The following is a 17,474-nucleotide window of genomic DNA, read 5'->3' on the forward strand; positions in this document are numbered from 1 at the left end:
AAGGATAACCGTGCGAACCGTACTGCGGTGATAAATAATATATAACATAACAAAAAAAAAAATATATATATATATATATATATACAAAAAGAACAAAAAAGTGCTGCGATTGGAATGCGTGGAATGAGCTGCTTTGGATGTGTAGGTGATAAGACGTTTAGCAACCCCTAACGGGGGGAGATATCACGCCCGCATCCGCCCCCTTCGTCACTCACCTCAGTTCTAACAACAACAACTACTAAAAACAACCACGCACATGATCAGCCATCATCGCGATCATCATGAACCACCGCCATGAAAACCATCATCATCATCAACAACATCCGAACACCATCATCACGAATCACCACGGTTTAAGTCTCCTCGAGTATCCACGACATACTCCGAAATTAGTGGCCGAAGACATGCACGTGACCTCTTCCCTGATCCAGGCCCTGCCAGGGAGGAACCAACAGGTACACTGATCACACGTTAATCTCGATTCTAATCGATCGAAACGAAGGGAAACAGACACACACGACCCGTGCCCCTCATCCCAGACATCCCTACGTCCATGTTGAACACCGCGTAAGCTGATCGATTAGTTTGGACGAAGTGACCGTCGATGCCCTCTACTAATTCTCCAACGTTGCTTTGCGTCAGCCATCGAAGGAATTTCGCGCAATCGGACGGGATCGATGGCGAAACGAGAGGCGTTTGGTGCTAAATCCGAACTAAGGCAATCATTGATCGAAGAAAAAGAGGTCTTTCGATCGATCCCCATGGAATTCGATGCTATTTAAAATCGTTTCTACATCGGGGCGCTTGAATACATTTAAGATTGAATAATTTAGCTATGCATAGGTATCGAGAACCGTTACCGTCCATAAGTTCAATTGCACCCGGGAATCTGAATAACGCTACCCTTTCTCAGAAGTGTCTGCATCGTTGAATATTATGGTACATGTTGGGTGTGTAATATGTGTGGTTTACGTGTAATAATTAATCGAACTTCAATCATTCAAGAACGGAATTTTATAAATGAAAAGCTATTTGAGATATCGATTTAACATTTTGTACCATTGCTTACACACATCTTACGAAGTTACATGAATTTTTTCATTCAAGAATCTGTAATAGATTCAAAGTTGTAGACTGTTGTCTTTAACATTTTGAATGAAACTACTCTCGAAGTTAGCTGACTTTTTCCGTATAAATTTGCTATTTTCACGCATCGAAAAAATAGATTTGTTTAAAGGTATCACATTTTCCGTTCCTTCTGAAGTTGAAAGACATAAGAAAACAGGTTATCTGCACTCTTTTCAGTTTTAATTTTTATTTTCCAAAATTATACGATATATAGTATAGTTGCAATCATACTTATGGACGGTTTATACAGAATAAAGTTAAAGAATACGCACGTGTGAAAGATGGAAATACAGTACTGCCTCGCTTCTTGCATCAATCTGAGTTAGGGACACTTGAAATTAATTCTGCTATACATAGTCTTTAAATCTTTAAATCATACTCATAAAAAGTAAGTAAAGGTAGAGTTTTGAAAGAAATCATTTTATCAAATATTGGATAACACGAACCCTTTTCTAGTCTATTAACAAAAATAAGTGGCAAATACAATATTCCACTATTGTTATAGTCACTCCCAGGATTAAAATCCTATTTGAACGGCGCATTTGAGTTCGACCAGTCTCGAGAACAAAGTCTCGTCCAAACCCATCTCTATGAAAGCTGATAGTTTCAGTTTGATTGCAAAAAGCGAGGCGATACTCTAGTCTGCTGTATCGAAGCACGTTGCATGTACCTAGATGAGAAAAGTATAAAGTATTGTTCTATTATTCCTGCAAAAAAACATGTTTTCACAAGCAAAATGAAAGGGCGAGGTTCAGTGAATTTTTCAAGGGAATTTTACTTACTTTTGCGATCGAGGGAGATAGATTTTCTCTAGCACTAAACACCATCGACGTCCGATCTAGTCGAGGATCTCGACGAGTCCCTTTGCGCGAAATCTATGGTCTCTATCAAATATTATGTCACACCTACGATAGAAAACAACGCGTATGCGTACATATTACGTGGGCGTGTATATGTTGTACATGTACACCTGCTGGAGATCGTGCCTTCGAGAATGCCACGGTATGTATGCCACACAAATGGCGGAACTCGAGTCAAAAGTCACGCCTAACCCACACGCGTCGCGTGGATTGCGTATTTTCCTGCTCGATGATCAACCCTCTGCCAAATTCACACGAATCTCATCGAAATTTAGAATAAGCGACGTTTTTAGACGGAACTTTGGATCGGAAAATAATTTTTAATTCGATGTTTGCGCGAAAGAAGCGACTTAAGTGTGAAAAGTAACGTTATAGTCGTTAATTGATTCAGAAACTCGGGAAAATATACAATGGACGCGCGTGTAGCAACAGAGACGTTTTTTCGTTGCATCGCACCGTGCACAGATTTTCTCTAAAATCGAGTCATCGACTGTGGAAATTCGTGTCATTGTCGACACGAATAGTTTAAATTGGACCGATCTGATTAGTCGAGACGCGCATCGAAATCAATGCACGTTCACCGCTTTCACTGTGCTCCGCTGAGACAAGATTTAGCATCGATGACTAGATCGTCAGTCACGGTGAAGATTGATTATCGGTGATGCTATGAGCAGGATCACGTAAGCCATTGATGGATGACACGGTTTGTGCGAGGAGTACCTGGATTCATTGTGAAACGGGACAACAGTATTATTATGGAGCAACTAAAATATTGGAGGCTCGAAACACATTGGAAGAGAATTTGGAAAATTTGATTCACTGATAACGAACAAGGAGGAATCCAAAAGTCGTTTGATTTGACAAGAAACATATTACAATGAAATCAAATTTTTTGTAAAATTATTGTTTTCATACTGATGTCACAATGAAAAAAACTTGCACTGAATTTCATAAAATCTCACAACGATGATGAAATAATTTCTCTTTGTGTCTGACCTATTTTAAAACACATAGAGGAGGACAAATAATAACAATTTCGAACGATACTCACAGCAATTGAAGCAATTGATCGCCCCAAAAGAAAGTAGGATATTTATTCTGAAGTAAAAAATTCGAAAGCTTAGATACAAGGGATTCAGTGTACTCCTGTCACAGCTTTGTCGATTGGGAATTCTGTAACGAGAAAGAAGTGAACGGACATCAGCCCAGATGCTGGAGAACGGGGAACAACATGACCGTGCGAGACTTTTGATTCGTCCCGTAAGAAATACATATTCATACGATCATTTTTTTTGATGTGCAAGTTCATTCTTTACGTAACGCGTACACTGGCTGAGTTAACAATTGGGGCCTTATATGTTTCATCAACTATTAACTTCGTGGAAAGACGTATTGAACGATATTCGTTTGATGTTGATTGATATTCATCTTATGCTAGAAAGAGTCGACATTTAATCGCAATTTAATATTTATAATCCACACCATTTCTATAATAAAGCTTCCAAAGAATATTTTACAAAATTTATAATCAAGAACTAGATTTTCATACAACACGATTAATTCATTTACAGAGAGTTTATTTAAATTATAACTTATCGAAAGATGCTTGTAATTATAACTGACCAAATATTTATTATTGAATTTTTTCGATCTTCGATCCTGACAAGTCCAAGATTTATAATTTTTTAGTAAGATCAACAAGTTAAGGAGCTTGCTTCAACACCATTTCCTCTGGAGTGTAGTTTACAGAAACATTTTGGGTTTTATCTGACTCAGTCTGTGTACGTACGCATACACGAATGAATGGTTACTCTTAAATATGTATATTTTTCTACAATACGGAATGTGTTTGTCCTGTTTACGTCACACACATATATACGTACTATCTATATATGTTTATATAGGGAGTTCCATTTGTCATAAGTATCTTAAACATCTCTGCTGCTATTGAAAGTATGGGATATAACCAAGGGAAAGTTGTACAATTGCTACAAGACCACTTTTTTCATTCTAAGTTTATCAGAAACGAATCAAACGATGCGTGGTGCCATGATCTTCGAATAAAAATTAGCGTCGAATCGTTTTCCAATTTAGTATTAAAGCTGGGTACAGTATTCATGTTTACTTGACGTTTCGTTAACACGCTTAGAAGCTACTATTAATCCACGTTCAATAGTTCAAACTTTATGTCTTAATTAGTCTGTACAACCAAGTTAAACTGAGAGACTATTGGAACGTTGATAATAACGAAAAAATGGACATTTATTTATGACAAATCCAGAACGTATCCTTCTCGTTCACGTTTCCTCATTTTGAAAATCACTTCATGATCATCTCGACTTTGACCTTAGTCGTATGCTCGTATTTTCGAAAGCAGCAAATATAGTTGATGCACTCGTGACAAATGGGACGCTCCGTATACACAAAATGCACCACTTAAAAAAAAAAAAGAATCTGTACATTTATATTAATCTGTATAATTTTCTGTTGACTTGATATCATCATCTCCACTGTGACTCACTGAATGTTTTTACCGCCCAGTTATATATATACTCTCTCTTCTCGTTCTTGTACGTCTCAGACACGTTCTTGCCCATCACGACTTACTACCACTATCATGGCCAATCGTCGTAATCGATGCACGAGCAGCGGGACGGTCCGAAAGTCGTCAAGTCGCGTCAAGGCGAGCCGATCCCAGGCCCAAGGAAGGACTTTGCGACTGTTTGGCACCGACCTGATGCGACATGCGATAATACTACGACGTTCTCCTCGCGTAATCTACTGTCTTATCCTCTACCGTTTATACCTCTTGAGTTTTGCCCGTCACGGGTGATCGCAGGTCGCGCTTATCGTGTCAACTTCCGCTGCCGCCATTTCCTGGCAGTTGGCCGCGTCGACAGATTCAGGACCGGTCCCTTAAACTCGCTAAATTAACGAATCTGACGATCTCAAATTGATTTGTTGTGATAAGAAAGCTGGGAATACCGTTTAAAAATTTTACAATCGTTTGGATCAACAATATTGAGTCTTTATCGTAGTTAGAAGACATTGACACTGACATTCAGACCTTGGCGTTGACGTCTTGGATTTAATTTTTGACTGCATTCGATGGAAGACTAAAATTTAGTGTTAGAAGCGAACTAGGCACTTAAGATGTGAGACAGTTAAGGTAAACACGTTGACTGTCCGTGCTTGCAACCCCGAATACGCCTCAAACGTTCTACAATATTTTCCAAGTACAATTACAATTTAAAAAATAAATAGAATTTTGTTTCAAGTCGATACCGTAGTTAGTTCCGCAAAAAAACTATTATGTATGAAGAAAAAGCTGGATAATAACGATACGAACACTTTATATATAAATTTAAACTCATTTCCAATTATATATAATTAATAGGAACTGTTGAAACTTCTTTAAGAATATAGGGTCAAAATAAATGTCAAAATAAACACAGAAGACAGCATAAATTATAGTAGGTGATATGCTCATTAGATAGAGGATGAAATGCCCTTTAAAATGAGCGTTCGAACAAGTGGATAGCTCAATTAGTTCCGGAGATATGACAATTTTTGTTTCAAGTCGAGTGTCAAAGTAAATGTCAAAATAAACATGGAAGACAGCATAAATTATAGTAGCTGGTATAGTCATTGGATAGAGGATGAAACACCCTTTAAAATGAGCGTTTGTACGAGTCGATAGCTCAATTAGTTCCCGAGATATAGCGATTTTAATTTCAAGTCGATGCGGTGGCTAGTTCCGGAAATATAAGGGTTCGAAGTTTTGTTTACATTTCGATGCGCTCGCGCGAGTCCATTCATCTCGCGCGCGTAGATAGTAGACAGTGCGTAGTAAATTCTTGGAAATACTACTACTTCCTAGTCACGTGACTGTCTCGACTCACGCGCGACAAGGAGGTACGACGCGACGCGTCAGACGAAGACAGCGATAGTCGAATTAAGAAAAATTACCTTTTACATAACTTACGATATCTCGAAAACGGAAAGTCCGATCGACAAAAACAAAAAACCATTTTAAAGGGGAAGGTTCACCGCTGCTAATGATTGCTTAATAATAGAGAAAACACTAGTAGTTTCGGAACTGCACGCATCTAAAGTTTTAGTATTTTTAATACCCATTAATGGGCTCTTGTAAGGCGGAGAGCGGAGTTTTAAAAATTACCCCTTCACATAAATTACGATATCTCGAAAACGGAAAGTCCGATCGACAAAAACCAAAAGCCATTTTAAAGGAGAGGTCTTACCGCTTCTAACAATGCCTCAATAATTAATAAAACACTAGTAGTTTCGGAACTGCAGGCATCTAAAGTTTTAGTATTTTTTATACGCGTTAATCGACTCTCGTAAGACGGAGAGCGGAATTTTAAAAATTACCTCTTTACATAAATTACGATATCTCGAAAACGGAAAGTCCAATCGACAAAAACCAAAAGCCATTTTAAAGAGGAGGCTTCACTGCTGCCAACAGTGGTTTAATTATTAATAAAACACTAGTAATTTCGGAACTGTACGCTTGTAAAGTTTAACTATTTTCAGTACACGTTATTAGTCTGTTTTAAGACGACTAAAAATTCTCTCCTTTTATCTTTGCTATATATTTCCTATCTACATCAGATACTAACGGTAGGTTTAGTGCAAAAGCTGTTTTATTTATGTACTTCTCGAGCAACGGGTTCGTTTACTAGAAAGGTTTTTAAATAATAAAATCACATACATCGAGCTATAAAAAGTCATGACGAAAGAATGTAGATTTGAGAGGCCAATAGTGAGGCGTAAATTTCTATTTGTGGAGTTAAAATCATCCAAACCCTGTACGTCGATGAGTGAACAGTCAACGTGTTAACATTTCTTGAAGAAAGCCAACTCAGTGTTTCTTGGGGGTACCGATTAACAGTTCCCACGTAAGAATCAGCTACGATAAACTTACCATTATCACGTCGGTCAGCGACGGTCTGCGATCACCTTTAGGATTCATCGTACACACAATCACTCACACTCGTCGAAATGCGTATCCACGAATCGTCGTCATTTAACGATTCACGTACCGATCTCATCAAAGACACCACAAATCCAATCATGCGTCCCCTTCGACTTCCAGCACGTACTTATCACAGCACAGCCCGCAGTGCTCGACCTGTCGCGCAGAGATCACAAGTTCATCATCCTCATCGCACCGAGCGCGTCGCAGCGCTCAGCCGTACGAGTCGTGGATACGCATTGATCTCGCGATCATCTTGTCCATGCGACGTGGCCGCGTTTCGAGCCATATTACGTAATGCACACGTACGCGGGAACAGCCACGAAACCGTGCATCGTTCGTACGTTAGCGCGAACGGAGGCTCGTCCGACGTTTCCCGATTCGCTGGTTGTCGCTCCCGGGACGAGCAAGCGACTCGGACGCCTCGGGATACGAGACGCGAGACGATCGGTGAACAGGAGAGAGGATAGGCAAAAACGAAACGGAGGCAAAAAGTATATAAAAAAATAATAGAATAAAAAAAATAAAAAATGTCGTCGAAACGCCGCGCGCAGAAATATGGACAACGATGTCGGCCGTACGTCGCGGTGGGCGAAAGAACTGCGGCGGCGCCCGGCGTCCGCAAGAGGATCTTTTTCTGCCGTGGAGAACCGACAGTAAACAACGTAATATCGCAGTGACACGGGTCGAAATTGAGAACCGGAGGAGCCTAACGCTCGTAGAGTGACCTTGCGATCGCGGCGTCCGCGGGATCGAGAGATCGTTAGATATCGAGAACGCTGTGGTCCTTGACGATCGTGGATATGTATCATCGGTGATCGGTGGTGCTCCTGTACCGGCCGTTGAGAGCAGCGTCAGAGTCGCAAAGAGATCGTTCTTATTCGTCAGAGACGGACAAAATTGATAAGAGAAACGGTTTGAAAGAGAACGCCTCGGGATACAGCACACGCGGTCATTCGGAGGAGCGCAAAAGATTCGATCGTCTGGATGTGTCGAAGGAGGAAGGAAGCTCGGCGGAACGTCGCTTTTCTTTCGTCAACCGGGACGCTGCCGTTGCCACTTCCGCTTCCTCGAGAGACTGTCCCGTGTGGAACTAGAAAGACGTTCTGGTCTGGCTTTTCTTGTATCCGCTCCACTGCACGCGACGGTAGTATCGTCATCGATGTGACGTTTGAGAAATTTAGAACGTTTTCATTAGAATTATAGTGATTTATATATATATTGGCTGAAGGATTTATGTTTAACGACTAATTGTAAGTAGGGAAGATATTCGTGGCAAACTTTTTATTTTCCATCTTGCGCTAGCTTTTAAGAGAGACAGAGATATATACGCTTTGCCATAGAAGCTGCGATAGCGATTAGAAGATTTAAAAAGCAGTATGTAGTTGTTCTGAATTGAAATTGCTCGACTCGGCTGAGACAACAGGTGAGGAAAAGGTCGATTCCCCATTGTGCGGAATAACGATTCAAAGGATCCTATTCGAACTTTTAATTAAACTCTTTTACAGTTTAAATAGATAAAGATGCCCCCCTAAAGATGCTCCCCGCGAATCATGAATTAAAGCGTCACTGTCAAGAAACGTGAACAAAAAACAAACCCAACAGCTGCTCCTTTCTCGTATACCTCGATAAAAAGAAAGAGGAGAAACGATAGCGCAAACGCAAATATTGTACGACCTGTGTGCAGTGGACGAACCTAGCTTCCAAAAATCCCCCCCCGTTCGAGCTCGAGCAACAAACCACGGGACAGATCCTCGTGCGTTAGCGAAGCCGCACCAGACCACCGTAGAGTACATCTCCATTCTACCGAACCACCGTATACTTCACACCAAGAAAAAAAATAATGTAGCAGTAACAATACCAAAAAAAAAAAAAAATATATATAAATTACAAATAAAAAAAAAAGAATCCAAACAAAAAAAAACCCTCGCACGCTCGCTAGAGAGACACGAGACGGGCGGAACGTCGACGAGTGTAACCGTTGCTCCTATTGCTTGTGTTGTAAAGGAGCTCAAAGCCACGAACGAGAGCCTGAAGAGCCTCCAGACGCAGTTGGAGCTGGCGTACGCCTCGACCGCGTCCTCCGGAGCAGCCGTGGCGGGTGGAGTTGCTGGTCTCGGGATAGGTAGCGTATCAAGTGCAGGCGGTACCGTCCTTGGGGGTAGCGTGGCGGTTCCAGGCGGCGTGCCCGGTAGCACCACCCTGACGGCTATCATGGAGACAAAAGACGCGCGCATACAGACCCTGGAGAAGGAGGTGTCGTTGCTCGAGACTGAGTTACAGCGTATTAAGGAGTGCGGAGGTAGACTAAGGGAACAGCTGCTGAAAGCCACCGCCGTCCCCAGCGGCGGCGGTAGTCTGCAGCAGCAGCAGCAGCAGCAGCAATCGCAACAATCAGCGTTACAGCAACAGCAACAGCAACAACAACAACAGCAGCAAAGTTTGCTAGCTACGGGAGGTATTGAGTCGCAAGTGCGACAGGGATTGGTGACTGCCATGGGTGGTTCGCAGCAGCCCGGCACGTTGGACTTGGCCAGGGGACCGTCCGTGATGACCTCGCTGGTACCGTATGGTCACTCGTCGTCCACGGCATTAACCAGTTCATTACTTGCCGGTTCGACAGGTGGGATCATGAGCGGCGGAGGAGGTGGGGGCGGTTCCTCGTGCCTGGCCGGCATCTCGTCGGGCGCTACCACTGGCGTGGTCAATCCCTATACCGATCGTTACGCCGATCATCATCTCCATCAGCTTCATCATCATCTTCCTTATCATCATCAGCCTCATCTCCATCAACACCACCATCAGCAGCATCAGCTGCAGTTGCAGCATCAGCAGCAAATGCAGCAACACTTGAAACAAATTGAGCCAGCGGCGCAGGGCGCGCTGGCGCTCCACGCGCACACCTTCAACAAGCACGACATGAACTTCAAACGGCAAGTAAGTTTCTTCATCAACAACGTGCGCATCGAAAAGAACGACGCCGTCTAGGGACACCCGAACGGATATCTCTCCTCCGATGCGTCACGCCGGACCTCGCGCGCCGCAGGTGCCTCCGCGTGAGTACACAACCCGATCTCTCATCAGGTATCGAGAGAAAAGGGATATATCACGATACCTTGCGTCTCGTTTCGAGATTCACGACAAAAAAAAATGAGAGAAACAGAGGCCGAGCGTCCGTTTCACCGATCCTCGAGCCAAGGACGTGGGGCGTGACGATCGCGAAGAAGCCAACCCCGGACTCCCGGAGATCCGGTATCTTCCCTACCCCAACCCCCGGATTCGGACGTTCAAGTCTTCGGATGCTTGAGTTAGGAAGAGAGAATGCGTGACAGTGAGAAAGAGAGAGTGTGATCAATGATGTCGAGGCGCATGCAGCCGTACGTGTCTGTTACCTAGTCTCCGTAGAGAGGAAATGAAGCCGGACGAGCGCGCATCGCCCAGGAAGCTGCACGACGTGGTCGTCATCAATCGTTCAGGTTGAAACGTCCCGTGGATCCTTCGATGCCTTTCGTTTTCTCTTCCGACCGCCGTATACGAGTCCGTGAGACCAAAGACGACGCTGCCCCATCGAACGACCACTTCTTTCATTAACGCTATCGAAACGCACACACAACCTACCCCCTGAATGGCTCGAAAGAAACCACCCCTATCCCCCGTTGGTCTAAGGCACGATACGCTTACTTTTCTACTTTTTATTCGTGAACCGCGTCGTTCGACAGGCTTCTCTCGAGGATCGAGAACGATAATCTGCGTTTCGATTCTCATCGACTCGTATACGAGCACGTATACACATTAGCGTACCTGTTTTCTTTACCTCCCGACATCCATTTCTCATCGAACAGCAGAGTTTCTATTTTTTGACTCGATTGTACCTGTTTAAGAAGTCGTAGGTGTACGAGAAGAACCGGCGGCAAACCCAACGTTCGTTCCCCGCGTCCGCGCGGTCAACCTTGATCCCCGTGACCATCATCGATCGGTCTTCCCCGCGATCGTCCCGGCGATTTTCAGGGTGTCCGGCCCTCGCAACTTCCCCCTTTGCCTCTTCCCTGCTAGGACGAATCGTTTGATCGCGCGACGACGACGGGGAACAACGGGTTTCGAGCAGTTCCGAGAGAAAGTCAATGAGAAAGTCACAATTCGGTAGCTTCTACGTGTTAAGTCCGAGAGCAACCGTGCGTACCTAATCTGTAGGCCTTAGAAGATGATATATGTTGTTGAATTCTGGGATGTCTATAGATGTTAACGTTGTACAACCTTGATTAGAAGAGCGTCTTTAGTAGGAGACAAAGTTGTTTCGATTATGTTAGAGTCTCGCTACGTGTACGCAGCACTCTATTTCATAGAACGTCCATGAAATGACACGTGTCTTTTGATCACTCTGCAGAAGAGATTCCCATGAGGTATTCAGTTTATCTAAACTCAACGTGTTGATTATCACGTTTCTTACTTGAAGCTTTAGTACAGCATTAGTCATCCAAAGATCAGTTTGTACTTTGAAGTACTATTACCACCTGCACTGCCCTCGTCTATAATTTAAAACCATTATTGTCTCCGTATAATGAAAAATGTAGAAATAAGACATGGATCTATAGAAATTCATCGAATCTGGTGTAAGATTAATAAAGTTTAAATTAATGCTGCTTGAAGTATTATCAAATCAGTACAATTTAGGAATGAATAGTCCAAGATTTATCAAATTATTTTTCTGCGAAGCGACCCAAAGGACTCGTGTCTTATCACGGACGTGTCAGAATAGCCAGGCGTACGTGTAAATTCGTGTTGCGTGTACCAAACGTAAACGACGTTGCACAAACGTGTGAACAGAGGAAGAAAGCGTGCGTGTACAGAGCGTGGGGTAGACGAGGGAAAGTAAAGAAGCTTCCAACGATATATTTTCGTAGCTCAGAGCGTTTTAACCCGCCTCGATGTCCACCATCGTCCCCAAAATGTTGGTGTCATCCCCTGTGTAGGTGCTATACCTAGCTTAACCAAACGAAATTAGGCGTATCGAATTACGAAGCGTTGCGTGGACGCGAATTGAAAGTTAAAATTCTCAACCTTCTCTTTCCGATCGTTTACGTGCCCTGGAATACATGTTTTACTACGTTCGGGGGTAGCGACAATCTTTATTTTTCTACTAAAAGTTAGGACTGGTTATCCTTATCGAGGGTTAGGTCTAAATTGTACATTGATAAATTAACGAACGACGTTCGCGAGTGAACGTTTCAGACACGACCTGTGCTCGCTCATACTGTAATCGGACGATCGGGGCAGGCTACACAGGACACTCTGGCGTCCGTGGAATTGCGGTGGTCGAGCTGGGTATACCCTAATCGTTAGCCCTGCAGGGATAATCCCCCTTTCCCCCCGGTGTTCCCACCCGAGGATGGAACCGTGGCAACCGGAACTCGACGTGCGTTGCTCACCAGGACATCCCCGATCTCCGGACTTCCTTCCACCTCGACGATGTTTGACGAATATCACGTGTCAACCATCTTGGGGACGACTCTACGTTCGCAAGGTCCACACTGAGCCTAAACGAAAGCACGTTCACGTTTCTACCGATCCTCTTCGGACTCTTGACACAAGAACGAGACTCGAAACGGTCTAACGCGAGCCTGGAAATTACAATAATCGAACGACTAAATAACAATAACACGCATAAAGAACGACAAAATACGAGAGCCGATGGAAAGAAACGATTTTGTTTTCACCTTCTATGCCACCCTGTCGCTTCTCTCTGTGTACCCGTGCCTGTGCGAAACGATTCTCCTTGAAACCTTGACAGCCTCGAGGCCACACCGGCGTTACAAGAACGCCTCGAAAGGAATCGGTGAAAAGAAAACGCAGACAAGTCGAAACGAAAAAAAAAAAAAATACCGAAAGAGGCCTATTGCACGTTCTTTGGTGAACCCCAAGGGATCCCATGGATCTCGTTCCGGTGAACCTCGATCCGACTTTAGTTTCGATTCTCTTCTGTGATTCTATGTGTCTTGAAATAAACACCGACCTTCTTCCATATTTAGAACGATCTATCTTTCCAATCTCCTCGATATAGACAGAGTACAGGCCAAGGGTGCATCAGTGGCAAGAATGACGACTCGTCAAAATAGAGTCGAATTAACGAAGATAACGTCGATTAAAAATGTGAATAATAAGAATGGAGAGAAAGAAAGAACGATTGCGTTCAATCGTTTCCTGATCCAACTTGACCCTTGTTTCCATTATCCTCATCCTCTTCTCCTTTTGTTCGTGTCTCGAACAAAGAATTCTCCGCACGTGTTAAACATTTACCTCCCCCGTTTATGATTTATCGTTAAAAGGAAATTATTTCACCGCTGTCCAAAATTTCTTTTCTCCATCGTTGCCATAAACGTTCGCCATCGACCATGCTTGTCACGCACTCACCCCCCTCACACGAAACAAATAGATTCACCCAGTGTAGAGTCGTTTCATCCCGTACTACGCGGCTCATTGTTCAACGTCGCTAAAATTACCAAAGTATCATCCCTCTGGACATCTCGGGTTCCTGCAACATCCCCTATTGGCCCTCACGGTAGATTTGGCAACGATCTGTCCACATCCTTCGCTCCCGTAATATCAATTTCGTTCGATTTTCGGTAACCACGACACTGAACAAGCGTAAAATCACAGTCACCACGTTCACGGACCACGAAAAGGATCGGTTGGCACAAGTCCTATCCTTCATCAAACGTGTTTCATCCAGCCCATAAACTCTTTAGACTTAGCCAGTCATTGTTAAAAAAAAAAAAAATCGTGTCACACTCATTTCCATCGTCTCCCGATTCGTTTCACCCGAATCTAGCATTTCGAAGGGACTTTCGCCGGCCACCATCGATCATTTCATTCGCAGACCATCGCTCGATTAGGTGACAAGCATCATAGACGGTGTCGGTGCTAAGGGTACTCGTCTCATCGCGGCCATAACGTTCACGAAAGGAGTCGAGAATCGTTTCATCGCGAGATCATCGTCGTTCGCAAGCCATTCTCTCGTCGCGTAGAGTTCGAATGCAAATTTATCGTTCCAGGCATGATGCATGCGTCAGAGAGTAGGGCGAGGTAGACAATTGTTTCTCGCTAGCACCATTTTCAGGCTCGTTCGTATGGAGGCGTCGATCCTTTGGCGTCGCTCGCGCGGTCGCGTCAACTCCGAAACGAGTCTTATCGGTGACCATTTTAAAGACTTGAAGTGAAGAACATTTTTAAAGAGATCCATAACGTTAGATAAAGCTTCCAGCATAGTTCGTTGTTTATTTCAAGTCTTGATCTTTCGTCGAGATTGCGCGACTGTCGCCCGATACGACAAAGATTCGCGTTCATACAATAGACAACGAGCACAGAGATATTTTTTTTCTCAACTACTCTTCTTCATCGAGACTAGCGATTGTTATTAGAATCATCTAGGAATTCGCAGGTCGACTGGGTTTCCTTGATATCGTCCGAGACTAGCGGTAAATCTACGAAATACTCGAATTAATAAATTATCTATATTATCGTGTTCATATACACTGTCCATAGGGTTAAATGGTAAACGTATAATTTTATATACGACACTTTAACGTTTAGCTGTAACTCGATCGAAGTCAATATTCTCGACGCGCAATTAGCGGCAAGTACAAATACGGTAAAACGTAGAGATAGAGGGAAACGGTGAAATTATATTTAGAATTTTCCACGATGGGTATAAATAATACGGTAGCTGTGCCCTGTAGGTTTTCTCTTTGGCGAACTCGTGATATCCTTTAGGGAACTTTAAATCGAGTCGAACGCGAGGCTCGTCGATGATTTTCGGCGTTCCAGCGATAACAAGGAATCCCAGAGGAGGACTGGTAACCGCTGGATAAACTAGTCCGGCCAATTGTCCGCTTCACGCCGCTCGAAAACCACTTTTCGCCGTCGGTTTATCTATCGGCCGTAGCGAAATCGGGCAAAGTTCGATCGTAGAGAGTTCACGCGCCGATCAGCGGCAGCGGGAACGATTTCGTTCGTTCGCGTTTGTTCGTGTTTGTTCGTGTTTGACCACGCTTAGTCCGCCGTGCGACCATCCATCCGTCCGACGTTTCACCCACATTCACGAAATTCATCGTTGGCGTTACGAAGTACGAGATCTTAGAAGCGCATGCGAGTCGTGTTTGTGCATGCTGCATGAAACGCAGATGACTCCGGTTTCGTTACACTCGACGCATCCACTCATCATCTAGCTGTCTGTCGTCTCTCGTTGATCGATTATCGATAAGGTAAACGAACAAGCCGGGATCACCATCGTCCTCTGCGCGAGGCTCGTAGCTGGCCAGCTGTCGAGCGACGAAACGAAAGGGTCGTTCGGTTTAAACTATCGGCTGTCTCGTCCCGCGTTTCTCGTCTTTCCCTCGCTAAATCGTGGACGTTCTCTCCACGATAGCTGTTCTCGTCGATTTTTAACCGTAGCTGCTCTTCCGTGCATGGGACGCGTGCAAACGTAACTCGACAACTAGAAATAATTTGGTAGTGTTCGAGTAGTCCAACGCTTATAGTCCGAGCGAATTCGATTGACCGCTCAAGGCCATTCCCCCCTGCCGCGTAGCAAGTTGCTCGGAACACAATTTAAACTTTTACTGCCTCTCTGCTCGAGAGATAGAATTTTCATCGCGAGAGGGGACATAGCGGTGACCTCGAACGGCCAGACTATCCAAGAATATCCAAGAAAATATAGCCTGACGATGATTTTTCGCTGGAGAAATTTAGATTGCCGTTTTAAGTGCAACGTAGGTCTCTGTGAGCGTTTCAACTGCCGAGTCTAGAATTTTCATACTTCTATACTTCCTTAAAATTTCGAACCTTTTGGACAGTTTATTGTTTGCGATCGATAATTACCTAAAGTTCACTTGGCAGTTAAACGCGACCTTCGAATGATAGTTTTATGCTAAAGAATAGAATTCGTGGATAAACCGAACGACGCCCTTCGTCACTCGTCTAGGCATAAGGGTACATTAGCAGTTAAGCTAGAGCTAAGTTAGCAATAAGACGGCAATGGATGGCAGTCCCCAACTCCGCTGAACTCGTCCAATTCCCTTTTCTATGGCCATAACGTAACGACCGTCGATGAAACGCGCCGCGATCGTTAATAACGTTACTGCTCTTAACGATCCTACGGAATAAATTTTGTACGTGACCGGAATTAGCAGGGAAACAAATCAGCGAACGACGAAATCCGATCACGTTCGCCCGCGCTAACCGAGAGCTTCCTACTTCCGTGGATCGAACGTCGAGGAATCGAGAGCAACGTGCAGTAATCGCGGCGTAACAATATTATTGTTCGATGCTCGGTGCAATTTTTTCGAACGAAGAAATAGAAAAGTCAGCTTCGCCCTTTCGGTGCATCGTAACCGATATTCTTGGGTCAGGAGCAAGCGTTGATCGTAGTCGCTGGTGGTCCATATGGAAGCTAGATCATCGCGAAAGTTTTCGGTAAAATGTGTTTAATGAACAGATCTTTTCAGCAATTGAGCAGCGAAAGGGTCGAAGGTGAGAACGATTGGAAAAGAGGAAGGCGGAGTTGGGCGGCCTTCGTGGTGAGCGAAGCATTATTAAATGTGGTGCCCCAATATTCTAGCTTTCTGAGGAGGTAAGGATATTCTTCACCCAACAAAGCAGCACTTCCAAGCCATCACCCATCCTTCGTATTCCATCTACGTGATTACCGTATTATGTAACGGAGTGTTTCGATGTTCCGTAGTAACACTTTCTCTTACACAAAACACACACACACTCTTTCTCTCTCTTTCTGTCTATTGGGGCGGTCAGCGAGTTCACGGACGACTTTTAACCCAGTAACGCGACGTCGTTGACTTTGTCAATTTTCGAATACCACGACTTTTCTACGAAAAATAGTCCACGTAGCTTTAACCGGTTTTAACTATTCGATAACTCGCAGTAAGCTTTGTCAAACTTTCCCCCCGCGTTTACGCATTGCTGGTAACGGTTTGTCGAGTCTCTTGTCGACTCTTTTATTAAATTCCTCTCGAAACTTTAAAAGTTTGACGATACTCTTAATTGGTAACCCTCGCGATTTAACATCGAAGTAATTTTCGTTGTATCATCGACGTCCAAGAGCCACGATGAATCCTTCCAGCGTGATCCCAATGGAGACGATCGCGTTCGAGTTGAAACTCGCCCGGGAAGTCATCAGCCGTCCCCAACGTCTGTCTCTGTATCTTTTTTTTTTTTTTATTTATCTGTCCCTTTCTCTGGTGTGAGTCGTTGCTCTGACTGTTCGCAATCATTCACGTACCGCGCGCAAAAGCGATCTCCGGGGCGCGACGCCTTCTCCGCCGTATGGCGCGGTCGTTCGTCGTCGGACGACGATACGTGAACAGAGAAGACGGAACGCCCGCGTTCGACACTTTCCTGCGTACGTGCGTGTGTGTGCAGCCTAACGATAATCGTAGATAGTCACGTAGATTTTACTACTATATTATTTTTCTGTGGTT

General features: G+C 44.0%; 2 protein-coding genes across 10 annotated transcripts in view; both read left to right on the forward strand.

Moving 5' to 3' along the window:
• Positions 1 to 17,474, forward strand: part of Brp (ELKS/RAB6-interacting/CAST family member bruchpilot) — a 102,349-nt gene that overhangs the window by 55,948 nt on the left and 28,927 nt on the right. For 4 of the 9 annotated variants that reach the window (XM_076765367.1, XM_076765371.1, XM_076765370.1 and 1 more), the window contains one exon: positions 16,598 to 16,609. The exons of the other annotated variants lie outside the window; for them this stretch is intronic. In XM_076765367.1, coding sequence (XP_076621482.1) covers positions 16,598 to 16,609 — 12 coding nt within the window. The remainder of the gene's footprint in view (positions 1 to 16,597; positions 16,610 to 17,474) is intronic. 9 annotated transcript variants of the gene reach the window in all.
• On the forward strand, positions 1,501 to 16,620 carry LOC143341950 (uncharacterized). The gene is made up of 3 exons (XM_076765378.1): positions 1,501 to 2,130; positions 4,570 to 4,761; positions 8,992 to 16,620. The coding sequence occupies exons 2-3, from the start codon at positions 4,606 to 4,608 to the stop codon at positions 9,970 to 9,972; spliced, it is 1,137 nt and encodes a 378-aa protein (XP_076621493.1). The 5' UTR covers positions 1,501 to 2,130; positions 4,570 to 4,605; the 3' UTR covers positions 9,973 to 16,620.

Source organism: Colletes latitarsis, chromosome 5 (assembly GCF_051014445.1).
Source record: "Colletes latitarsis isolate SP2378_abdomen chromosome 5, iyColLati1, whole genome shotgun sequence".
NCBI lineage: Eukaryota > Metazoa > Arthropoda > Insecta > Hymenoptera > Colletidae > Colletes > Colletes latitarsis.

Coding starts and splice junctions, on each gene's coding strand:
- LOC143341950 (XM_076765378.1), top strand. CDS start 4,606: ATGGCCAATCGTCGTAATCGATGCACGAGCAGCGGGACGGTCCGAAAG. Junction 4,762..8,991: donor TACTACGACGTTCTCCTCGC/GTAATCTACTGT, acceptor TGTGTTGTAAAG/GAGCTCAAAGCCACGAACGA.